A 26,219-nucleotide genomic window follows, 5' to 3' on the forward strand; every position below is an offset into this window, starting at 1 on the left:
TCCAAAGCAGAAACTGTATCATTGTGCATCTTTTTTGTATTTATTCTTTTTTAAGCTGATTCTGTCTATTCAAGATTGCACAAACTTTTTTGCACACAGACACTGCTATGAAATTGCTTGGTATCTCTATAGAAAAAAAGAATGGATTTAGTTTAGGAGAAGTAATCATTGTTCATCAGACCTCTTATAACCCATCTTTTCCACTTGTTCTCCCTGTGAAGATCATAGACAATAATGCATTGCCTTTGAAAAGAAGACTCTGTGCAAAATAGTGTTTATATAAATAAACTTATAGTAATGATATAAATTGGGCAAGTGTAATGGAGATTTAAGTTCCAGGAGTAGGCAGATGCTTATTACTTGGTAGAAGAGAAGCTGAGTTGAAATTACCATTACCATGGAAGAACAGCTTAGAGCTAAAGAAATTTCTTCTCTACCTTCCAAAAGCTTAGCTCTTAAGGTATGAAGAAACCTTTTTAAAAACGTGCCCCATGCAGCTGTTTCTGTAGTATCTGTGAGCTCTGCCGGTGTGTTTTTATTAGAATCATAAAGAGATGAGCACTAGATCTGATTCTTGTGGAGAGAGACTCATTTAATGCATACAGGTAAATTTCCATACAGATAAATATTAGAAGCTGGAGTGGTTGAAATTGTTCTCAAGGCAAAGCTTATGATTCTTAACGTTCTTTCAGTGGAATCAGGTTTCTTTAGCAGTGGAAAAAAAAAAAAAGAAAAAGGTGAAAAGAACTTTTAGATAACTTCTTTCCTACAGGAAAGTAAAAAGTTTAAGATGCTGCTTGAGCAGTAGTCACAAATGAAATAGGCAATAACAGTTTCTTGACTTAGCACATGTGACCTCATTATTTTGAGCCATATAGGAGAACACACCTTTTTTTTTTCCATGTGCTAAAGATTTTGGAGGCTTCCACCTCACTCCCCTTCGCCACTATTTTGCACCAGAAAAACTTGAAGTAGATGTAATCTGTTTATTTAGAGGCTGAATGTAGAACAGTCTAGATTATCTCATTGGCTTGCATTCAAGGTAGAGTTAGAGGGATTACTTTATTCTCTCACTTTAGATCACCTTAGGCAATCCTGTCAAGCCTGGCCCTGTTTCAGTCACCTAAGGTGATCCAAAATGCTTTTATCTTTTCATCTTGCTTTCTGTCCATAAATAAATTAGCTTGGATACAAGTCAATATGGATTCTTACAAAGGAAAAGGATCACTTCCTTGGAATTTGTATTAAAGATGAGTTTGAGTCTGTCACTTTTATATTCAAGACAGTAGCAGAAATTGGGGCTTGCATCTCTTATTTCCCATTGCTATCCAAGATGCTCAAGTGCTTCTTTTAAATTTGACCAAAATTCCATATCCTGTAAGTAGAACATGATTCAGACTGGGTTTTATTGCAAGGATGTTATCAGAAAAAGTGTGCATCTGTGAAGGTAGCCTCTTTATTTTTCACAGCAAGTTAAGTACTTGGGCCACTCAAGAAAAGGTTACATGGAATGAAACTTTCTGTCCCTTGCTGATACTTCTTCTATATTATAAAGTAGCTGTTAGCCCTGGAAATAAAGGGTAGTAAAATGAAGGTTAGTTCAAAATTAAACATTTCGCTTCCTAATTTCATGTAATGATGAGCAGTGGTGGCAAAGTCAGGTGTGGGAGAGGATGAAGAAATAATCTTGACTCTTGTCTGTTCATTTGAGAAGAAAATTTGACACTGAAAATATTTACTATTTCTTATAGAACTGTGTTAAACAGAAAATTGGTCTTTTTCTTGTAAAAAACCCATTTGTATCAAAATAGGGAACATAACATTTTTATTTTTAATTATATTACAAGTTGTGTAGTAATATTCTGATTATTGCAAACAGTAAAGTTTTAGTAAGGGAATTTGTTGTTCTCTGGATAAATACTAAAATTGAAGTAATGTGCACAATAACTTTGAATCTTTCTAGTTACACACTGTAACGTTGCATATTTAACGAAAGTGTCAGCATGTATTTTCATTTAAATGTTTGCACTTCTAAAAATGAGCTTCAGCAATAAAACTGCGGTAATAGTGAATACAGATGAAAAATTGTCACCTATCCATTAGAGCCTAATCTATTGGCCACCTTGAATAGCTGTAGGGGAGAGTAGGGGAAAATCCCAAAAGCTTTGCTGTTCCATGCAGTGTGAGGAACAGCAGGAAAACCCAAGCTCAGAACAGTTAGACATGATTATGTTTGAATTAATGCAACTGTTAAGTAATGAAGCCATTTGACATCCAGTGCGTGCATTAGTGGAAGAAGAGGAGGTGAGGTGGAGAGGGCACAGATGGACTCTTGCTTGCAACAGAGTTTCCAGCCTCTTTAACTGCGAGGGACCAGCAGGAATGCTGCACTTATCTGGAAGAAACTTCATTGGCTAAACTTCTTAACTCTTAACATTAATTAGCATTTCCTTCTTTATTTATTTAAAATATTTTAGTGTATATTTATATGCTTTTAGTATTTTAAGCTTTCCTTGGAAAAAAACACAATACAATCTAAACTTAGAACACTAAAAATAAAATAGACTATGTAAAATCTTTTAATTTTTTTTTTTTTTTAATCCCAAGAGTTTCCTTGGGAGTAGTAAAATAGACTATGTAAAATCCTTTAAATTTTTTTTTTAAATCCCAAGAGTTTCCTTGGGAGTACTGCAGTAAATTATTGCGTAGATTCACCACAATTATTTTTCCATAGTATGAAGTAGGAGCAGAGTTTAGGGTGTTTTTTTCTTTGCCTTTTTGGGCTAAGAAAGGAAAAGGGCGAAAGGATAAGAAGAAAGAGGTTAAAAAAGACCTTTAGTCCTGTTAGGAAATCATGATATGCAGAAGTCAAAACCACGTTGAAATATATTCTAGATGATCGCTTTAACTTTGGCAGATAGGGGAATGTAACTAGAAAGTTGTTAATGGTTTATTTCAAAATTGTTAAATATTTCTCTGAGTGGTGTAATGTAACAATTTCATTGCACTGAAATTGGCACGCTGGTTGGTACAGCTTTCCAATTTTACTTGTCATGCTAGTGAAAGAGACAGTAATTTGAAACCTAAAATAATCTTTTTAATCATTTGACAAAAGTGACACTCACCTTAATTATATAAAGGTTTATATGTGAACATGTTCCATTTGCACTCAAAATGGAAGTCAAATTAAAAGGCAGATGTGTGGAATTAACAAAATTAAACTTGACATCTACTGTAAATGCAATCCCTGACAATTTTTCCAATGTGAGCCCAGAGGAGGCATTAAAAAAAACGCTAATAATTTAAACTACCCAAATGGCAAAAATTAGTTTTGTCAGTGTCTGTTAGAAACAGGTCAGCTACTATAACTTTTTAAATATTAATGGGAAAATGTAATTTGATCAACAAGATGAGCAAAGAAGCATGTTTTTGTTTTTAAATGTTTCTGTTCTTTCAAAGCTCATATTATCCTGTTGTGACCATTAAATGTGAAAATAATCACAAATTAGAATCTTCCAAGGTGGAATCAGTCTTTTGGATGCTATTGTAAGATTTAAATTACTCTTCTGCTTCAGCTTTAATAAGATTGACAAGCAGATGATTCCAGAGCCCTGCCTTCCTGTATGGCATTCAAACTGTGTCTCCAAACTTGAAGCCACAATTCCTACCAGTGTGTGTGGGAATTGTGAAGAGAGGCAAGTGCCTGGAACAGGAGCTTCTCACTGGAGTAGGGGGGTGGTGGCACCCAGAGCCACATGAGTGGAAATACTAGTTCTCTGTTCAGTGGCAGAGGGGGCTAGGAAGAACATGTCATCTGAACTTGTGGAGTAACACTTCTTGTGCCCTGAACCTAAGGTAACACATGTGTTACCTTATTGCCAGTTGCAAGCTAAAATTGACAGCGTAGTTCAAACAACAAACTTAGGTTACCTTGGTGAATAATTTCTAGAGAAATATGTGTCAAGACCAAAGAGCTTGCTTGAAAATGGGTGTGGGGCAAAGGTCTGAAAGATTGTCAGATGGATTAAGCAAATAAGAAACCTGTTGAAGCTACTTTTTGCTAAGACATAATTTTGTTTGTTTCTGGAAGAAACAATTTGTAGAAACTTCTGTGTGAATGGTTGTGTTAAGTGATGTAATCAATCTTAGCTCAGCACTACTAGCCATAATGTCATGCAGCTTTAACCATCAAAATGTTGCCTTGATTAGGAAGCAGAAACCAAAGAAAGAAAAAGAAAATATGCATAAGAAAGCAAATTCTTTATGTACTGTTTTTAGTACTTAGCTGTATACTGTGGAAAAACCATTCAGTGTGAAAAATGGACAAAACCTAGTAAAAAAAAAAAACAAAACAAGCAGGTGTCATTGAGGTGGCAGTTTTGTTAGCTGGAAAAGCTGAATCAAGCACGTATGAATATTCACCTTTTTGTGTCTTCTCACACCTGATGTGCCTCTGCAGTGTACTGTTGGAGCTTACAGACTCCCCTGTACTTTAACTGTTTATTTTGCTGAAGCAAAGTAAATATTTTTTTTTGCTGAAGCAAAATATTCAACAGTTTATTTTGCTGAAGCAACTCCAACTGTGGAAAGAAAATTACTGTGTTTGACCACAATTCTGCATTAACCCATTATATATGTATGACCTTGGTAATATTCTGCAGAAGTCTGCAAAATCTTAAACTTGAAAGCTAAGAAGTGATGATGGTGAGACAAACATGGAGTATCTGTAGTGGTGATAAGCAAAAGTGGCTAAAACTGATGAAGTGGAGCTGCGGCTGATACGGAGCGTACATCCTTTACCCACGTGTATGCGCACAGTATATACCCAACCATGCCTACCACAGCACTAAGGCCTGTATATCTCTTCAGGCTTTAGGTAACTGTCCTTAATTCCTTGAAAGTCTGTGAACAGCACTGTGCCAGGTCAGCTTGGAAGTTTGCCCTGCCAATATAGGGCAGGTTAGCTTCTTTTAAAGGGTCTGTGACTTAAACCCCAGCAATTACACCAGAAGACTGGTTTGTTCTTTGTGTTTAGGGTGATAAGCATTCACCCTGCAACTGACTTCAGTATAACTAACAGAGCTTCACTAAATCTGTAAATCTTCTAAAAAATTAACATTGTAAATGTAATTTGGAAATAAGTCGTAAGTGAGGTTTGAATTTAAATACCTGAACTATTTTGATACTGACCAGCTGTATAGTCATATTTGTGTGTGTTTGGACATTCTGTTGAAAAACAGTTGATATTTATGTATAAAATAAGTTTTCATTTGCATTCCTTGGAGTTTTACTGCTGAAGTCCCTTCAAGAAGTGTGGTGTCAGGGAAAGTTTTGTTTACAGTCAGCAGATAGGGTACTATCCTGATGATTTAATCCCTTTGAGTGTCTCAAAATCCATAAGACTATAAAGCACTCATAAGAATATGCAAGAATTAGGCCAATATCTGTTGTGCTTCCTGCAGTGTACCAAGTTGTACAGTTTTTAAGAAATCCTATTAAAATACCAAATGAGATTTGAATCTCTGTACCCATATGCTAAATTGCAAAACTGGAGCATAGGACAAAAGGTCACTGTTTTATTTATTGGAGTTATAGAGCTTTCTTTGTTAATTATGCATTCATCCAACTCTGACTATACATCCATCTAGTTTAATTAAGTCATTTAGAGTGCTTATCCCATATTTAGAACTTAAACTTTTTTGAATGATGTGATTAAGCATAATGGGTTTCTGACATAAAAAGACCAACATTAAATGCTATCTTCTGTGTGCATATCTTCCTTATCATGCCTATAGTGCTCTGCAGAGGCTTTAAAATGTATTTCTGAGGGTATGAATATGCTGAATCTCATTTTTATATTGAAATGGAGATGTGCAATGGGATCTCATGTTTTAGTTAAATCTTGCATTTGCCATGGTTTTTTGTTTCTTTTTTTCAGCTGGTGTGTCCTAGAATGGTTAGGGTTGGAAGGGACCTTAAAGATCATCTAGTTCCAACACCCCTGCCATGGGCAGGAATGAAAAACTTTCTGCTAAACCAGGTTGCTGAAAGCCCCAGCCTGAGGCTTGAACATTTCAGTGTTGAGGCATCCACAGCATCTCTGGGCAGCCTCAGCCCAGAGTGCACTCAGCAGTGCCCAACATCACCTTATATCTAATCTAAACTTAGTCTGTGTTTGAAGCAGTTCCCCCTTGTTCTGTCACTACATGCCTTTGTGAATAGTTTCTCTCTGTCTTCCTTGTGGGCTCTCTTCATGTCCTGGAAGGCCACAATTGTCTACTGCATTTACTTATTATGAGTCAACAAAATAAAATCTTCTACTCAGTTGTGATTTTAGTAGTGTGGATTTTGTGGTTTATATTATCTATTGAAGCAATTCCTCAGCTTAAAGAGAATTTAATAACTTGCAATGGTTTTTTTTAAATTGCTGCTCTTTAATTACACTCATCTACATCCTTGTATGTTTAATTTTTCCCGGCCTCAAACATTCAGAACAAAGCCAGTACAACTCATATCTCCTGCTAGGAAAGTTCAACTAGGAAGAAAATAGAATTTAATCTCAAGGTTCCATTAAACTTTTAACTAGGAAGAATTAAATAATTCTGATTATTACAGTTTAGATCTGTGAAAGTCTCTCTTCAGAGCTATGATTTTGCTTTTTGATCTTGCTCTCAAAAAATAATCAGTTGCTTTATATAGGAGTCTTAATTTATATTATTTTTCATTCTCTATAGGGTTTTTAAAACTTTTTTTTAAAAAAGTTGATTTTTTTTTTTTTTAATCCTGTGACAAAATCTAAATAGTTCCTTGAGAGAAATGAGCTGTAGCTCCTTCATATTAAAAGCTAAAAAAGGGCTCTCTGCAAGTCTGCTGTTCAATCTCTGTTTGTTTTCTAAATGTCAAACTGCAAGACGAGTTTATTTAAATACTTTCTTAGTGCTACTTGTTGACACAGTTGTCTGAGTTCCCATCATGGTGTCATTTGATCACTGTTAGGAAAGGTGTAAATTAGACAACAGCAGCAACCAAAAAAAATATTGAGAATCTTAGAGCTGGAACAGTTTGAGTGGCCTATAAATACTTGTCATTGTTGTGTTTCACACTCTTGGGACTTGGCTGAAGCATGCTTTCCATATTGAACTAGAGACTAGATTGAATTAAATTTATGTAAGCTTTGTTGACTGCATTGCAGCATTGTGATGATTTAAAAACTATTGTCGCTCAGATCAGTCAGGTTTTCACTGCCTTGCCTTTTTAGTTTAGCATGCATGTATGTACAGGTATCTGTCTACACAGATAGATCAAGTATATGTGCATACATGGGTAAATGTAAATGCACTTAGACTATAACCTGTAACTGGAATCTCACTGCTTTTTTTGTACTCCTGCTGGCTGCCAGTGCAGGTCGAGTTTTGCCTGCTGCATTTGTGCCAGACATCAACCCCGAAAATCCCACCAGCCCCATGTGTGCTCTTGTGACTGACTTGAACTTCATCATGGGCTTTTCAAACAACCCTTGCCTCCCTTCCACTGCCCAAGAATCAGTTGCTGAAGTTTCCCTCCCTTTTATTTATGTGGAAAAGTATGCCTGTGCCAATTATTTGGTGCACCTGTTGACCCGCCTGTGACTTGACTGGAGAAAGCGATGCCTTTTTAGTCTTGCACCTGGTTTGATCGAGGGAAGAAACAGTATTTCTTGGTTGTAGAAAATAACATGTTTAGATGTGTAAAACAAGGCTGTATTGTCTCTTCCTGTTCTGTCACAAAGCCTGCTTTTTCCTAGGAGATGGTGGAGAACTTTTCTCACGGTAGGGATAGGGGAAGAAGTGAGGAGGAAGGGATCTCAAAGAAAAATGCATGAAAGGAGAACAGAAAAGAAAAAATTGGCAACTTAAAGGATGATAGTTTTATCTGAAATAAGAAATGAGGAGCAGTATTTGAAAGAAAAATGCTCTTATGTTGGCTAAACTGGATTAATGGCCCACAGTATAATGAAGGACATATTTGATAGCAATATACTCTTAAAAACAAGGGTAATTTTTTATTTAATCAAGCAGAGCTTAGATCTGGTTAAAATGTCTCAAACATTATAGAAACTACAAGTATTTCTCTGGAGACTTAAAGTTGTATGAATATAATATTAATTATTCCTTTTCTATATGTTCTTGTTTACAGACCAGTCTTTCCATATGGGGATGGGGAAGTCTTGGCCTTGTGCTTTTTCTAGTAACTTTTGGACCCTTCGCTATATTTTACTTTGCATTTTATATCCTCTGCTTTGTGGGTGGGTAAGTATATTACTTAGTGTTTTGTTTCATTTGTTGTGAAAGTAAAATTTTAATGGGTGTGTTAGCAAAGAGCTTGCTGTGAAAATCTGAAGTGGCTTTATGTAATTGTTTCCCCATTTGAGCACCTCTTTATGAGCAAAATTTTTGTAATTGAAATCTCAATTTAGCTATTTTTAGTGGATATTAGAGGACAAATGCTTACATTAAAACAGTGATAATTTCAGTTCATACTTTTTATTAGTGTCTGTTCTTTTCCCAGGTACTTCTAAGTACTTACGTTTCCTTTTCTACCATAATCTTACTTTCCTATCTAAGGCACTTCATTCATGGGAGTGGATTTTGTCCTGTGTGTGTGGAAATAATGCTACACTTTGAACAAGTAGATCAGTTCAGCAGCTGTGGACTTTTCATATGTTATCTATATGGGCAGAAAGGGAGCAAATGTGAAGTTTAGCACCATTATTACATTGTATATTATGATGTTTGTCTTGTAACCATGAAAACATTTTTAATGGCAAGTTAGAATGTCTTAGTGGTATATTCTTTTTGCCTTCTTCTTTGATACCATACAGAATGTATCTATATTCCTGTATATCTCATAAAAAATGTAATAGAATGTAGTAGCTAGAATTTCAACTGTACTAGGCTTGGTATTTCATCTCTGAGAAATCAGAATAGTCAGTCTGTTAGAAAAGGGATTTAGTTAAGGTAAAACTAACTTGAAGTAAATGCTTTTGTCTTGTTAAGTCTTGATACAGGTATGGTTGGCATATTTTGTTACCTGTCCAGGGCAAAAGTCAGAGTTTATCCAAAGGGCAAGAGTGCATCTGCTTGCTGTTTTGTCTTACCACTTCCTTAATACTTGCAGTATGGAAAATAACATGGGATGTAATAATTTCTTGAGACGCTATCCTTCATTCTTGCACAATTTTGGTTTGGTTTTTCAAAGCTAAGAGTCAAAGCAGGGTCTCAGAGCATGTCTGAAGTCAGCTACAGTTTGGCACCATTAAACTGCACGTGGTGCCTGAGCTCATTCATTCTCAAGTCAGCTCTCGTATCTCTTTGCTGTGGTTATCGTGCTGCTTTGGTTCATTTTTGTAGCTAGTCAGTAAACATTGAATTTGTTAAGGATAAATTCATCTAGTGGTAGTGTATCTGTTAGAGCAGAGTGTTTACTTACATACATAGATGTGAAGTCTCAGCCCTTGCAGTGGAATGTCATCACTTCATTACTTTAACATATACATCTTGGCTGTGGCTGTGATCTGGCCCTTTGTTACCCTGTTAATCTTTTTCAGAGTGATACACTTACTTTAACATTCAGCATGCAGAAGCGTGAGTGCTAACTAGGCCAAATGGGTTTTTATCTAAATTATTCTTGCCTGCTTTTTTTCCTTGTTGTTGTTTAATTAATTTCCCTGAAGTTTCACAAAGTGCTTGGTCATGTTTCTGTTAGAAACAAACAGAAATTGTTATGAAGTAACTTTTGCACTTATAATTAGCAATTATACGTCATAACATCATATATATGAATTTAGAAAACAAAAATTTAGTTTTGGTTCATGATCATAGTGGTGTCTGCAATATTTACTGTACACTTCTCTGGAGTAAAATGGCTATTTTGGACATGGATTTTTGTGATTGAATTTTTTGTTGAAACTTGGAGTTCTTACCCAATTTCACACAGTTTTCTAGGTCTTTATATTTAATTCAAAAAAGAAGCGGCCCGTGTCAAAGGTTTCTGACTCCCAGTAGCCAAAAGTCCAGTTTCTGTCCCATTTTGCAGTTTTAACAAAAGGAAATGCTGACTCACAGCTGGTCACACTCTTAGTATTGACCTAAGCATATTGACCTAATAATATATCAGTGAGCTGTGCAGAAAGACAATGGTGATGCCATATCTGTGTGAATGCAATCAACCTGTTTATACTGTTTAATTTCTATTATGTGCTAATAATTTCTTTTTTATATGCACTCAACTCTGTGATTGCACAGATGCCTTGTAGTAAATGTACTATAGTTTTTGGTGTACATGGAAGAATACTGAAACCATTTGTATATATGAATGAAAGTTGAAATCACAATTTCTGTGTATTTCATTTTGTTTTGTTTCAAGACTGATTTATAAAATGTTAGCCTTTTTCCATTCAGTGATCATTCACTTAGGGAACTGAGCTCAAAAGCAGAGGCTAAAGATAGATACTGTTTACTTAACGTGTGTAAGGTATTACAGGGTGGTATTCTTTTTTCCTCAAGTACTGGTGTAGACCCCTTTACCTGAGTGCTGAGCCTGTCTGTTACCATCTGTCTATCCTACTAAGAGTGTTTCTTATCTTATTCTCTTTCCTTCTCTCTTTCAGCCCTAAGGAAGTGAAATAAAAATGATGTGAATTGTGGTTTTGCCAAGTACAAAAATTGAAATTTCTTGGAAATTTCAATTGAAATTTCTTGAAATCAATTGCTTTGGCATTTAAAAGTATTTGCTCTGTCATCAAATCCCACCATTATTGATACTCAATTACATCCATGTCTATGTAACTGTCTGGTTCCATTAATGATTGTAACTGCTGACCAAATCAGGAATGGTTCTGTAGCTGCTATTTGACTTTCACAAAGCATTCAGCTGAGACATTACTTTTCAGACTTGAGGGGAAAGTGATAAATCTGTGGTCTTCATTTTTTTATCTTTTTACCTTTGTTCTGTTGTTAATCTACCCTTGAAAAAGCTGGCCATCCAGTAATCTTTGGAAGAATTCTATTTAAATGAAGCAAAATACAATCTTTTCATTTTTCTGGTCTTTTAATTTACAGAAGATGAATACGATTTCTCATTCATGTATTAAAAATCCTCTTAATGAATTAAATAAGCATTTACACTAGAAGATTCAGATTAGCTAACAGATGTCCTGAATGTTCAGACTATGTATCCTTCTCTATTGCTCACAAGATTTTATATTAGAGAATAAAATATGTTAGTTGCTGCCAGAGAAGAAGCAGCTCCTAGCATTTCAAGCATAAAACTGATAATACTTCAAGGCTAAGATTAGCCTTTTTTTAAACCATATTGGTAGTATTAGTATTTTTGAATGAATCATTAGCTTTAAAAGAGAGAAAACAGAGATATAATCTTTAGGTAGTTATTTCCAAGGTTTCATTATTTGAAGATAAGCAACTGGCTGATAGATGTTTGAAATTGAAGTTGATTTTAGGTCAAACTTGAGGATACTGTTTTCTTTAAAAGACAACTGAGGTTTCCAATAGCAAAGTCATAGATAATCAAAAGAAAATCCAAACTTAAATAATTAAAAACAACCGAAAGCATTAGTGAAACTAATATTGTGATTTTTCTAAGCAAGTTCTTGTCTGTGAACTCTGATAAGTGTTATGATTTTTAAGTTGCAGGGAGCGGGAGGGCAATTAATCCTGCTTTTATTTCTTGGTGTCATATGGCAGGTAAGGATGGCTGTAATGGAGTTGGAGGATCTGGTGAACTCCTCTTATGTGTTGTCAAGTTACTGACAATAATTTGTGTAGCGTTTTTTTTTTCCCTCTCTTTCATGGAATTAACCTCATAGCTTCTGAATTACTGGGCCTCTGGGGGGCTTAAAAGGACATTTTTTAATTTTGGGAATTAAAACCTTTAAATGGCATATTTTAGCTTGGATAGGATTTTTTTTTCTGTAATCTTGTGAGAGTATCATATATCAACAGCAATCTATATTAAAAGAACATGTTACTTCAGCACACTTCAGGCCTGGAATAGCTTTGTGAGTTCCTGTGGTCACAAATGCTGGTCAGCTGGCCTTTAAATGGAATGCTTTGAAATTTTTGTAAAAACTGTGTGTGTTTAGCCATCTCAAGGTTAATCTATTTTATTTTCTTCTTTGCTTGATATTTCAAAGGTTACATCCTCTGCTTATTCCAGAACTGGGAGAGACACTAGGTTTTCATCTATTTCTTAGTAAAATCAGCTTGATGTTCATGTGTATCTTGTGCCTTAGATTCATAAACTGTAAATAAATTCTTGCTGTTCTAGAAGGGTAAGCAAAATGTCTAAACATATGCAGTGGTTAGTTATGCTTGCTGCATCAGTTTATTCCTGGACTGTGATTTTGTGGCTTACACTACAGTGGAGCAGCCTACAGAGTTTATTTCTTCATAGTGTTGGAGACTCTTCATATAAATCCAACCAAAGCAACTTCTGTATGTACCCTTCTTCCCAAGTGCTAATACTTGTGAGCACAGGCAGTGTGCCATCACAGCAGGCACACTGTAGCATAGACAATGCTATATAGATCTTCTGTATGGTAAAAATACACCAAGACAGACCATACAAGACTGGGAAACTTCATACTTAGGCTTCTGTCAGTTATTTTGAGCCGCATGTTACAGTGTGAAAAAGTGTGAGAGTAAACAGCGAGGACTATCATGTATTGTCGTTTTATAACTTGCTGTTAAATACTTTCTAGAGGTGAGAAAATGTGACTGTTGTTGTACCTGGTCTTTCTTTTTCTGTTTTAGGGGTTTTGTGGTTACTCTTTTATTTGGAAAAAGCAATTCAGAAAAATACCTTGAGCAGTGTGAGCATTCATTTCTCCCTTGTACATCGGTTGGGATCCCTAAGGTAAGGAAAGTTTTCTGGTCTTCACTTGTAGATCAGATTTTATAACTTGGTAAGAAATAATCAGTTTTAATGTAAGAATTGTGCCCATTTCTCAAGGTAAAAGAACCTGCATTTATCTTTTGAGTCAGCTGCAATGTGTAAATGAAATGACATATTTTTCCTTTATTAAATACAAGTTTTTTAATAGGTTATGGAAAGTTTGATTTAAGTATTGTTTCTTCATTGTGAGAAGTGAGTATGATATCACTGGCTCATATCTGTGAGAAAATTACTAAACCATTCCTTTCTAGACTACTTGTGTGTCTTGGTTTGTTTGGGGGTATAGCTCTTTCTTGCTTTTTTGTGCAAGACTGTCACTATTTTGGTGTCTTCCATCACTGGATCTATAGTCTGTCCACTTTGGATTGTGATCAAAAAGTTGCCTGCCTAACTAAGAAAGTCAAACTGTTACAAAGTCTAGATTTGCAGTGCTTCAAGAATGCAGAGGTCATCTTTCTCTCTCTTCAAGGCCAAGCAAAAATTATGGAAATGCATAGATAAATACAGAGCAGCAGTGAAATCCCCTTTCAGCTCTGTTATTTTCTGAATATCTAACAGGCACATCATTTTGGTTGATGGATTCGAGTTCAGGGTTCCTAACTGGATAAATCTGCATCTGTTCAGAAAAAGTTGTTAAAAGCCAGGAGGTAGAATTTCTAGCAATTCCTGGTTTATGAACCAATGCCATCTTCTTAGGTCAGAAGTTTAGATATATCTTGGTCTAATCTATTTGCATTCATCAGAATAAACACTTTAACCCAAAGATTGCTAATTATAGTAAATTTCATCTCACAGCTATTCTGACTGAAGCATCTTGATATTTCTTAGCTGCCAGTTCACTACACCTCATGTCTATCAAAGGGGTTGATTGTTCAGCATTATCAGTAGCACGTAGAAATTTACCTTGTGATTCAGCAGTATGTTTTCTAGTCACAGAACTTTTTCTGTGACTGGTTCATTGCTTGTTTGGTGTGTGGCCTTTTCACTTAAGTCTTTGAATATTTTAAAATAAATCTGAAAGTGTACCCTAAACTGCAAAGTAAGCTCACTGCTCCAGATGAAAAGTACAAAGTTGAAGGCTGAAAAAGGAAAAGTCAGCAGTCAGCTAATGTTTCTGTTCTGTTAATGAAACCTCATTGTGGATGGCTAAGATTCTTGGTGCTAGATAGACTTTAGTGCTTCTGTTTTATAGGTTGTTACTTAATGTCCTGTGTTTTGAGAGCATATTTAGAGCAGTTTTTCTGTTTTTTAGATTTCCTCTACATGCTGAAACTTTTTTCATATGTTAATGTTCTATTTTGGGTTCAGTATGTTGCTTTGTAAAAGAAAAATCTTGTGGAGATTTTTGTGTGCTCTTTGCAAATTCAGTAGTTTGACATCTGATTTGGGTATGGACTGTTGACACAGCACTTTCCTCAACTGATCTGTCTCAACTAATCTCTGGATTTAAGTTTTGTAATAAAAAGGTATTTGTTTTTAGCTGACTTATGAAATGCTATTTGAAGCTGTTCACCAGATAAAATCTGTTTGTCATCTACAATAGTGTTTTCTCTTTTGCCACTGCACTAAAGTAGTGTTAACAAGGGTAGGTAGGCTTTGCAGTAGCAGTGCTAGTAGAGATGAGTCCCAGCCAAAACCAAACATGTTGTTTTGTGATTCCTATTTGTAAAGTGCTGCTGACTTGTATGGAAAAGAATATTTTTAACTTGTTTTTTTATTATTTTTTTTTAAGTAATTATGGACCTAAGTGGTCTTAAACAATGAATATTCTTTCTAGTGGCTGGTGTGTATAGATTATGCTTCTTCCATAAACCAAGTACAAGCTGAATTCACCTGAATATGAAATTCTTTTGTGGTAGTCTGAGGAGTTATCTGGTTATATTTATTCTTTATAAGATGCTCTTTTCATCAGAGTTTTATTGATAGTTTTGGGGCATTTTTGGTACTTAGTGATTTTTTTTTTTAGGCTAAGATAAATGTTCAAATGCTTGGTTTTACAGAAATCAGTAGTAATACAGAGCATTAAAGTTGTGGCTGGATGTAATGTGTAGAATGTACCATACATTACAATACCAGATCTGGTTCTGATAGGTTTCCTTGATTGCTGCAGGTTATACTTGCAAATATATAGTTAATACCTCACATTAAGGAGAATACTTAAGGTACATTTGATGGAAGATTGTATACCTTTCTACAATTTATTTCTTTGTTTGTTTACATACAAGCAGGGAGGCTTAAAAATTAGGCTTAGACTTGCTTTTCTTTTTGCAAGTCATATATAACTTCTGTGTCAGGAACCTACAGGATGATACAGTAATGAACTGGCTCTGCAACATACACAGTTGTCTGCAGGCTTGTATTAAAACAATGTTGAGTGAAAGGTAAGTTTGGAGCCTTCTGAACTGTTAACTTGAATGCTACTTTCAATTGAAATTACACTTTCACTCCAACATAAGAATGAAATGTTTGATTATAATAGTTGATGTCTCTAAGCTTTACCCAAAAGACAAAGAGTAGGCTTGGTACAATATTGCCAAAGTACAGTGAGAAAACAGTGATAACAACTTACAAGCAGTAGTTACATGTTGGATCCCAAAATAGCCTCTGAGTCTCTTTAAGTCAGTGGGTCATATCCTATGTCTCGGATTTGAGGCAGATTTGTAAATACCCTATGTCTTGTCCACTCACAAAATGTGACTGCAATTGACAGTCTAAATGAGCCATATTTCATATTTGATAGTTACCTAACAGTTTCGAAAGAGGACTTCAAAAATACCCATTAGTGCAGTGAAATAAAAGTCTGAAATAACTCATTCAGTGCAGTTAGATGCTTGTGGAGCCCAGATTTGTTTGTGCTGCATCTCACTTTGTGGAGTCTGTCTTGAATTCCTCCGAAGTGCTTCCTCCTGCTCAGAATGAAGCAAGGAGGTGTCAAATGTAATAGTAACAAGTGATGCCCATTTTTCCTAACCAATCTTTTAATACTGGTAGAGTGCATCAGCTTAATTGTGAGTGAAGTGACAGTCAAATGGGACAGTTGTCATGTGAGTTGGGTCCTTCCTTTAAGTCTGTCTTCTGTGTCAGCATCTGGGAGGCAGAAGTAAAACCATCAGTGCTTTCCAAGTGAGACTAGAGTCAGCTGTTGTGCCTGCAATGGAATAAAAGCACATACTCTAAATTTTAGATATTTTCAGACATATCAAATTAAATTATACTGCAGGCACATAAAGATTTCACTGGAGATAAAGAGTAGTTAAAAATGGCCTAACTTTGTAGTTGGCTCTGCTTTGAACAGAAGGTTGGGCAAGATTAATTCCTGAAATCTGGGTCAAAACCTGGATCCTGTGAGCATATGAACACTCAAATTTTTACCAAGTAGTCTTGCATATTCTCTGTGTCCCGCTCTTTCTTGTGCCTGCTGCTTTTTTACTGCTATATTTTCCTCTCTGTTTTCCAAATGTGGGTTTATGCATGCAGTCCTTCAAAATTATTTTGAAAGTTTTGTGTGGTAATTTGTACTATGCTGTGTTTAGTAAAAATGTTTAATTATTGGGTACCATGTAATTTTTACTTTGCAAATTCATTAGTCTATAGGTGGAATATGCTAATTGTTTGAATGTGACCCAGTCTTATTTGTATTAAAGTAGCATTGAAGGTTCACTTGCCTTGAAAGTTAAAAAAACCCCAGAATTTTGCAAAAAAATATTTCTGTGTTGTGATACAGAGTTGCTTAAATAGGAGGATGATTTTTTTTCTGGCCTCAGGTATTTCACTACCATTCACTGTTAACTGATTTGAATGAGTGATACTTGGGGTGAGTTTTATTCACATAGAATAAGAAGCTTGGATATATGGTTTATAATTCCTTCATTTACGGTTTTTGCAGTTCTTTTCCCAATATGGTCATAACTTTCTCTCTAGATCAAAGAAATTACTGGTTTATTTGAACAATAGTGTGAGTTGTCGGGTTGTTATTACTGTGGAAATAGAGGAGTTTGTTGCCGATTTCATTGAAATTTTGTAGAAAGACACTGCATTAGTCCACTTGAGAGAAGCACTGATAAAGGGAGTTCTTTTTCAGTATGTCACTTGCCGAAAGTCAGCTCTGATGAGGTCATTCTTGGAGTGAACTGCTTTGAGATGCAAATCCTTCAATAAAGTAATTTCTTTCCCTCCTCATTAATTACTTTCAAAAAGGCTCATCTGTTGAGTAGCAATGGTATGAAAAAGTAATTTCTCTTCTGGTGTACAGAATAAACTGAGTTGGATAAAGAAACCAAAAACCCAACTGAAAACTCTCTGTCTGAGAGTGCACAGTCAAGTACACAAACAAGAGGGGAACTGGAATCTTGCACAAAATCTACCTTGTGTCTCCCCCTTCTCTCCTTTTCTATTTGAGTTTTATTTCCTTCTGATTTAGTAATTTACCAAATACTTGCTCATTTATATTAAGCAAAAAGTAGGTTTTCAGGGGTTCTTCATCATTATATACTATATAGAGAAAAATACAGAAAATTTTGCTGCCCAGAGAGGTGGTGGATGCCTCATCTCTGGAAACATTCCAGGTCAGGTTGAACAGGGCCCTGAGCAACCTGATGCAGCTCAAGATGTCCCTGATCATTGCAGGGGGTTTAACTAGACTTGCCAACCCAAATAATTCTATGATTATATCTTCTCTATAAATTATAATAATATAGAAAATATATATAGTCATTACTGGGTGTATGCATATATATCATAAGTGGTAGAGCTGTTTTTTAATTAGAGCTAAACCCTGCAAAGTTACATTTCCCACTCTCTTTCAAGTGCATAGAAGAAATGAAACGTGAAGCCAGACCTATTAAGATTGACAGAAGACTGACAGGTGCAAACATAATTGATGAGCCTTTACAACAGGTAGGTTCTAACCAGGACTATTTATTTTTTACTTTTATTACTTTGCAAGTATTGACTATGTAATGCAGAAGTAGTTGAGTGACAAATAGCATTTCAAAATTTTACCATAGATGAGAGTGATAAATGAAAAAAACATGGGAGATGGGCCAGGATATTGGGCAATATTTGAGTATGTTTTCAGTATATTTTATTTTCTCAGTGTAGTGGTGATAAAAACAATGTGTGCAAACCAGTCTGAAAAGAAATTTCAGTGTGTGAATTCTCTTGTTTCACTCCCAGTTTCATAATGGCAAAGGAGTATCATTCATTCTGGTAACCCTTTAGAAAAACTGCTGTTGTGTTACCAGGTACAAAAAATCGTTGTATGTTTTTTTTGGTCCTTTTTCATTAGTTCTTTTTTTAAAAATTTTCTTTCCAATTTCAGGTGATCCAGTTTTCCCTGAGAGACTATGTGCAGTATTGGTATTACACACTAAGTGATGATGAATCCTTTCTTCTGGAAATTAGGCAGGCTCTTCAGTATGCTCTTGTTCAGTTTTCTGCCAGGTAAGATTTGTTTTTATTTACATCAGTATACTGTGGGCTGTGTGGTAGTAGGTAAGTGGTTATGTTTATCTACTAGCCTAGTTCAGTGCATTTAACAGAAAGAACATATAAACATTTAGGATTATAATATAAGAAATACGATCTTTTGCTGATCCCCTAGGGAAATAATGGAGATGACAGTGTTTGAAGTCATAATCTTTTGCAAAATGGCCATTTCCAAATTTACATTGTCTAAAATCACTGAACTGCTATTTTTTTTCCTTTTTTACAATTTAAGCATTAAGTTTGTGAATCATTACTTCTTTGTATTCTTCATGTAAAGAGTAGGGCAACTCCTAAGGTAAGTCTGAATACAGTCCCGAAGTCTGAATTCAACATATCTATCACGTCAGATGATTTTTAGAAGTGGTATGACTCTTCCATATGTAAGAACAATGGGTATTTTAGAAAGAATAGTAGTCCAGAGAGTGAAATAGAATGTCACATAGGAAAACTTTTTTTTTTAAAACATGTTTCCTGCTACTTGATTATCAACTTGTCTGGGAAATTAATTTCTTTTGTATTTTCTCAGCCCAGTATTTTCTCAGCCCAGTATTTTCTCAGCCCAGGTACCATGTGCCTTTCTATCCATATACTTGTTTATTAATTTTTTATTTCAGGTATTCACTATGCTTATTATTACTTGCTTTCTCTGCGGAAGAGGTTGTGGGTTACCTAAATATAAGTAACTTCTTAGCAATTTTAAGGTGTTATCCCCTTCCTCTGTTGACTTGAAAATGTAGGTTAGTGTGCTTTTCTGACAGTAAGGGTCAAAGATGGAAGGTTGGGTTTAATATTAGGAAAAATAAATTATAATTATAAATATAATGATATATGATATAGTAAAGTAATGAAAATCCTAGGAAACAGTATTGAAATTGTGAAAACAATGCTTAATAAACAGTTATAGCAACCAAACTTATGCATGAAATGGACCTGACTACCCAGCTTCAGTGTTTTTGTCTGTTTGGCACTGTCCAGTTCATTGGGCAGTGTTGAGCACTGAGTTTGTGTCAAAGTAGGTCAAATTCTTCCAAGTTTGTTTTTCTTTCCTACAGTACAATGGCTCTTCAAAAATAGGCACATTTCCTGTGCAGTTGTGTTCTGCTGTAGAAAGCAAATCAGTTTCACAGGCCTGCAGCCATTCTGCAGAAAAAATGATGTAGTGTATTTATAATGCCTGTAGTTGGATATAGCTGAAGCAGTTTAGGTTAGTACCATTACCTGTAGTTTCACACAGCCGTCAGCTTCTGGAGAGAATGAGTACAGTGGGAATTTAGTATTCCCTGAGAGCTGCCGCTTTGGGAGCCTGGGGTAAGGCTGCCATCCAGAGGTTTTGTGCAGTTCTGTCTTGTGCAGTTGGGGTTCTGGATTGTTTGATCAATGGCCCTTTGGGAGAGCTCTGTTTATAATTTACACATCTAGATTTTGCAGTAGCCTTCCCTTTCTTCCAGAGTTCCTTATCTCTTTCTCCTTGAGAAAAGAAAGAGCAGGTAAGGGAACAAACACAAACAAAGGAAATGTTGTAAAAGGATTCCTGTTATAACAAAGTGGGCATCTTGAGAGAGTTCATGCAGTAAAATACTTAGTGTGGTGTGGGAGCTATTACTAGCATCAAGGCTTATTAAAGCTATAGTGCACAATCACATTTTTAGGCTACATAGTAAGGCACAGATTCATAAAAATACCTCTTTCCTTTTCACACCTCTAAGGAAGTAGTTTAATGTAACAGTAACTATTTTCTGATCTAAACCTATGTGTGTTGTTGGAAGAGTACACTAAGAACCTCATATAAGCTGTGGAATCAATTGTTGATAATATTAGATAGTGTTAGTTTCAAGTGAAGTGTGTGTTTTCTCACTGGTACGTATTCTGCAAGTTCAGAAGAAAATTATTTTGATTAGATGCCTTCCAAAATGATAGAAAGTATGGCTGAAAAAGACCTGGAGAGTGTTTTAGTTTTATGTTTTGAACTGTTTATATCAGGACTTCTCACAGATATTTGACACTGTCACAAATCAGAACACTATTCTTGATGCAAATGTTGACTTTCAACTAAATCGAACATAAATATTAATGTGGTACAAGAGTGGTATTTTACAATATTTGGGTTTTCAGTGGATAAGCAATTAGGAGACTGATTTATTTCTTTGCTTTTCCATGTTTACTATCAGTGTGGTTCTTGGCAGGAAGGAATGAGAGCTAGGAATTTATTGTTATTCTTTGTGTTCACAAGAAAATAATTACTTTCCGTGGATGTCCTTTACTAATAGGTCAAAGGAAACAGACTGGCAGCCTTATTTTACTACGCGACTTGTTGATGACTTTGGCACTCATCTTCGAGTTTTCAGAAAAGCTCAGCAAAGGATAGCAGAGAAAGGCAATCAGATGAAAGGTAATGTGAAGTATTTTTTATTTGAGTCTGAGTAGACTGGTATCTTATGTGTGTGAAGTATGGTTAGCTTTATTTTAGAATTCTAAGTTCTCTCTCAAATTTCTAGTTTTGACAAAAACATGCTTTTTAAATTTTCTTTTGCACAGATCAAGCTGAGGAACTTGTAGATACATTCTTTGAGGTTGAAGTTGAAATGGAAAAAGAAGTCTGTCGTGATCTAGTCTGCACTTCTCCCAAAGATGAAGAAGGTCTCTCAATATTATCTTCTGAGTAAATATTTTAGTATGGGAAACTAAATTAAAATATTAATAATTGTGTTCACCATATGAAATGCTTTAATATCTTAGCATATGACTTTCAAAGTGTGGTGATCTACCATACATGTATATTTCCTCTGATTTGTACATATTAATGCAATAACTAAAATGAAGTATGTAAGCATGACTTACCTATGTAAGTCTTCCTCCTTTCAGTGGAAAAATTTTAAGATAAAAATATTTTTCCCTGGGAGGGAGGGGATGGTTTTGCAGATTCTTACTGCTTTTTGGTAGATGTGCCTTCCTTATCACTATTTTGTAGTCTTCCTGCAAAAAGCACTATATTTTTAGGGAAAGTCTTGAAGGAGAGGAAAAAACCCTGAATATGTTAAGTGAGGAAAATGTATTTGAGTTAGGTTGTTCCAGTTTTTTTTAATCTTGGCTTTTGTTGTCTTGGGTTTGAGGTAGATTATTTTTATCAGTGCTGCTTATATTCCATCTGAAGGTGCTACTGTAATGCTTGGAATGTAAGAGATACATGATTGTATGTTTGAACTCAGAATTAAGGATTTATCTATGGCATTTGGTGATATCAGGTAAGATGTGAAGTAACATAATGTAAAATTGTGCTGAGGGGTTTTTGTTTTCTTTCTCTAGGATTCCTAAGGGATCTGTGTGAGGTTTTACTGTATATATTGCTACCTCCTGGAGACTTCCAGAACAAGATCATGCGATACTTTGTCAGGGTAAGTTCAGATTCTAAAAGCCATCCCAATTCTTTGGTTTAATGTCATAAAAAATTTCTAAGCTGCAGATCTTAATTTCTAAAATTGATCTAATTTAATATTAGGGTATTTAAAAGTAGTAGAATCTTGATAAGTATTTAATAGCAGTGAGCAGTTTGTCTGAAATGTTTTTAAGGGCTGTTTTAGCTCCATCATGACAAAAGCTTGAGAAAGTAGATGTTGTTTATTTTGAGGTTGTTTATTCTTGAGGAGGCTTTTTTTTGTAATTTCTTGCAATTGCAAATTACATTTGTAGTGTTAATTGGAGGAGAATGTGGTAGTGCCTATTAAATGTTTTCTGTAATTACACTTTTGTGGTTTAAGCTCTACACAATGATGATAAATTGTTGCAGTTATACTTGCTTTATGAATAAATGTATAAAATGATGATCTAGAAATCCTTTGTTTTTCAGGAAATCCTCTCCCGAGGAATTCTGCTTCCGTTAATAAACCAGCTCAGTGATCCTGATTATATTAATCAGTATGTCATATGGATGGTAAGATATAAAATGTTTAAAATCATTTGTATTTCCAGAACAGGTTTCTGGTATAAATCACCAAATATGTTGGCAGAGAGAATGAACTCAGGGCTGCTATTTTTAATTTTATACACACATACACATAGAGTCTATATATCTGCATTCTTTATTTGATTGTTCAGCAATAGTTGCCTGACTGAGGACTAATGTATCACAGAATGTAGTGTTCAGTCCTTTGACTGTTCTTATTGGCTGTTTGGGAAGTATGGCCGTACCTGTGGAGTTGTTTTCTGCTGACTGTTTACAGTTTGGCCTTTCAAGCTTAAGTGGTCTCAAGAATGAAAACTAAGAAACATTTATTTTCTGCTAAGGAATTTCAGGGCAGTTATTCTAGGACTGTTTGTATTACCCCTAAATAATTCAATGGAATGGGCAGAAACAAATTTTTTCCTTTAATAACTCTCTAATGGACCTACAAGAAAAGCCCCCAAACTTTTAAAATGGTATTATATAGTAAAGTTAACATAAATAGAATATTTGTGCTTTAATTAACACTATTGATTCTTGCAAAGCAAGTTAAAACTACTCTTATACGTTATTATCCTGTATAGTTCATGAATCAATTTTAATTTTTTCCCCCAAGTTCTCTCTTTTTATTAACATAATTTAGTCTTGTAGTGTACATTCAAATCCTATGCTGAAAACACCTTTGCATTTCAAAGTTGTTCTTATGTATGGAATTATGGAATAGCTTCAAGTGTATATGTACAATGTTTCCTTCACTCCAGCCTCCTTCATTTAATGTAAAAGTTTGTACGCATTCTACAGGAATCCTAGCTTTAGTAAGAAAAAATATTGCTCATCTGGAGCAGAATTTTAAGTTGTCGATTCCCCTTTCCTCCTACGTGTGTTCTTTATTTGTAACTTGGCCTCATTCTTTATTTACTGAACACTGCCCCCGGCTGCATCCAGAGATAGGATTCTGAGCTTTTTATAAAGCTTTCTGTTATGATAGTGATGTCCCAAATAACTAATTTTCAAAATTGCTTTCTGAGATGAAGAAGCAAATGTGCTGGGCAAAAGATAAGGAAAAAATTTAATACAAGTCTTATGAAATGGAGATTGTTGCAGAAATTAAGGTCAGAAGTAGAGATGGCTGAAATAAATCTTGGCTCCTTTTGGAACCTTTGACATAAAGTCACACTTGAATGGAAAGATCAGTTTATGGAAAAGAGAAGTTTAATTCCAGGCATACCACAGTCCAATACTAATTACATTGCAATAAAATACAAAGCTTCAGTACAAAATCAGAAGTTAATTCAAACTTCTCTCTTCACTATGAAATTCACAAATCTACAAAATGTTGTAAGTTCAAATACTGCTTGTACTATTACTTTTAAAAGCAGATTTTTAGGGAGATTTTCCCATTAACTTTGATCAATGTTATCCAGTCTCCATTCTTTCTGCTTCGTGCAGCTCATGTCAATGCACTTCTTCGGTACAGACCAAGTATTACATTTCCATCAAAGTGAGCATTTATAAGAGATGTAGGTGAAGTGACTTTTTTAGCTTCAGATGATTGAATTCTAATGCTGTCTTTACTCTCAGCACCTGTGTGCACGTGTTGTAAAGCTGCCAACCTTTCCCTGATCTCCATGCTGCATTCACAGCACAGTTTCCCAGTGATCTTGGCAGCACAGCAGGCTTCTTTCACTTGCATAAATTCCTTTTGAGTCCCTAGAGCAGGTTCATTCTATGCCAGTACTGGTAAAATTGTATGTATTTGAATAGCTAATAGTATTTGTCAGGGTATCTGAATTAGGGTTCCAGAGAGGAGTTGTGTAGAGTTGTTTTTCCCTCAGTAGGTTGTGATTACATGGTAGAATGTGTTAATTCTTTTTGTAATTCTGTATCTTAAGAAGCCATTACTCTGGGACCATGTATACTTGTAGGGGATCTTGGTAAAGGTGAACCTTTTCAGTGGTCTCTCCATTTTCTACCTACTTAGCTGAGGAGATAATAGCAGAAGATGGTGGATTGGATTTTGGAGGATCTCCATTAAGGATGGACTTTGTTGTCTTGATGTGTCTGTGTTGTACTTCTTGAAAACAGAAAGTGATGGTGTGAAATAGTTTTTGACTATGTATGCTTTTTCTGTTTTAGTCCATGTAAAATTTCTGTACCAAAAGGAAAATTTAGAAGCGTCAAAGAACTTTCAAAATGCCACTTTGCAGTACTGTATCAAACTAATTCACTTGAAGAAGAATCATGTCTTGATGTTGCATTTTGCTGTTTTGCGTTACTTACACTGTAAAACTTTGTGTTTCAGATTCGTGATTCCAACTGTAACTATGAGGCCTTTATGAATATTATTAAATTAAGTGATAATATAGGCGAGTTGGAAGCTGTGAAAGATAAAGCAAGTGAAGAATTGCAATATCTTCGATCTCTAGATACAGCAGGAGATGGTTAGTGCTGCATTGTTTTGCAAAATATGAAATGCATTTAGAAGCATGATCTCTGTAGAATATTGCAGCAATTAAAAAAGAAAAGCTCTGATGCTGCATAAAGTATTTTATTTTTAAAAATTGCATAAGAAGTGATAAAACTTAAGTTTTCATTTTCATAAGTGTTTGTTGGTTGGTGTGTGTTTGATTCCTTTTTGTAGGTTAGCTAAGTGTATTTCTGTTAAATCAAAACTGTCTGACTGGTGGTTCTGAATTTCAGTAATATTTGAGGTAGTAATGGTAGTCAGTTAACCATTAATCGGAAAAAGGGAAAAGAAAAATATTTCTTCTTGTTCACTTCCATTAGCAAGGTATTTAAACTGAAAAAAAAACCTGCAAGACTTTATTTAGTCATCTGCATTTCTTAATTCTCTTTGTTTTTGCTTGCAGATATCAACACTATAAAAAATCAAATAAACAGTTTATTATATGTTATTAAAGTATGTGATTCAAGAATTCAGAGGTTGCAGTCAGGAAAAGTAAGTGTTTTAAAATTTTTTTAGTTTCAAAAGAGTGAAGTTGCAAATGACGGACTAGTTGTTTGTTTTGCTTGTTTTATATTTAAGGGTTGATAGAGCTGGTATGTTTGGCTTTACTTAGTTTCCTGACTCTTAATTTGGCCTAGATGTGGTTCCAAGATAATGTAATATTCTACATGTATTGACTATTAAAATAATTAAGCATTCTGTAGCTGGACCTGAAGGTATTGCTGTAATAGCAAGAAGTGTCATATAGGCAGAAGAAAATGTGACAGAGATGAATTTAAGTTATGGTGACCTGTGGCCTATCAAATGGTGACGTTAATTCTTGTTAATTAATTTTCTGCTACTGTCACTGCTGATGAGGTATTCGGGGTTAATTTGACCTGTAGAGTATTACATGAACAGTAGTTTTAAAATCCAGCTTATCATGTAGCAGAACAGCTGCAGCTGGTTTTGAAGGCAAATAATTAAGAAAACATGACCTTCTAATCTAGACTTTAATTTACTAGTGTTCATGAAAATAGCTAATCATTGAGCTGCTACTTTGTTATATGTATTGTAATTTTTTTAAACCTCTGTGCTTTGTAGTAAGTAAAAGTTTTAAAAGTCAATTTTAAAAAAAGCCTATGAACACACTGAACTATGGTTACAGGAAATAGATACTGTGAAACTGGCAGCAAACTTTGGAAAACTTTGCACAGTCCCTCTGGACCATATTCTGGTAGACAATGTTGCACTACAGTTTTTTATGGGTAAGTGTCAATTTATCTGATCTGTTTTATTTATAAAGAATATGCTAACTCACAGGACTGTGTACTTGGAATTGCTAAATGTCAGTACTAAGGATATCCATCAGTTTTGTTGGTGGTTATAATCCTCTTA

General features: G+C 35.0%; 1 protein-coding gene across 4 annotated transcripts in view; it reads left to right on the forward strand.

The window, feature by feature from the left end:
• The window catches only part of SNX13 (sorting nexin 13), a 65,084-nt gene that overhangs the window by 12,652 nt on the left and 26,213 nt on the right, over positions 1-26,219 (forward strand). For all 4 annotated transcript variants that reach the window (XM_041418234.1, XM_041418233.1, XM_041418235.1 and 1 more), the window contains exons 2-12: positions 8,176-8,288; positions 12,810-12,912; positions 17,758-17,847; positions 18,272-18,393; positions 20,706-20,827; positions 20,974-21,075; positions 21,742-21,830; positions 22,283-22,366; positions 24,678-24,816; positions 25,246-25,334; positions 25,990-26,089. In XM_041418234.1, coding sequence (XP_041274168.1) covers positions 8,176-8,288; positions 12,810-12,912; positions 17,758-17,847; positions 18,272-18,393; positions 20,706-20,827; positions 20,974-21,075; positions 21,742-21,830; positions 22,283-22,366; positions 24,678-24,816; positions 25,246-25,334; positions 25,990-26,089 — 1,153 coding nt within the window. The remainder of the gene's footprint in view (positions 1-8,175; positions 8,289-12,809; positions 12,913-17,757; positions 17,848-18,271; positions 18,394-20,705; positions 20,828-20,973; positions 21,076-21,741; positions 21,831-22,282; positions 22,367-24,677; positions 24,817-25,245; positions 25,335-25,989; positions 26,090-26,219) is intronic.

This window comes from Onychostruthus taczanowskii, unplaced genomic scaffold (genome assembly GCF_017590055.1).
Source record: "Onychostruthus taczanowskii isolate IOZ18803 unplaced genomic scaffold, ASM1759005v1 scaffold59, whole genome shotgun sequence".
In the NCBI taxonomy this organism is placed as follows: domain Eukaryota; kingdom Metazoa; phylum Chordata; class Aves; order Passeriformes; family Passeridae; genus Onychostruthus; species Onychostruthus taczanowskii.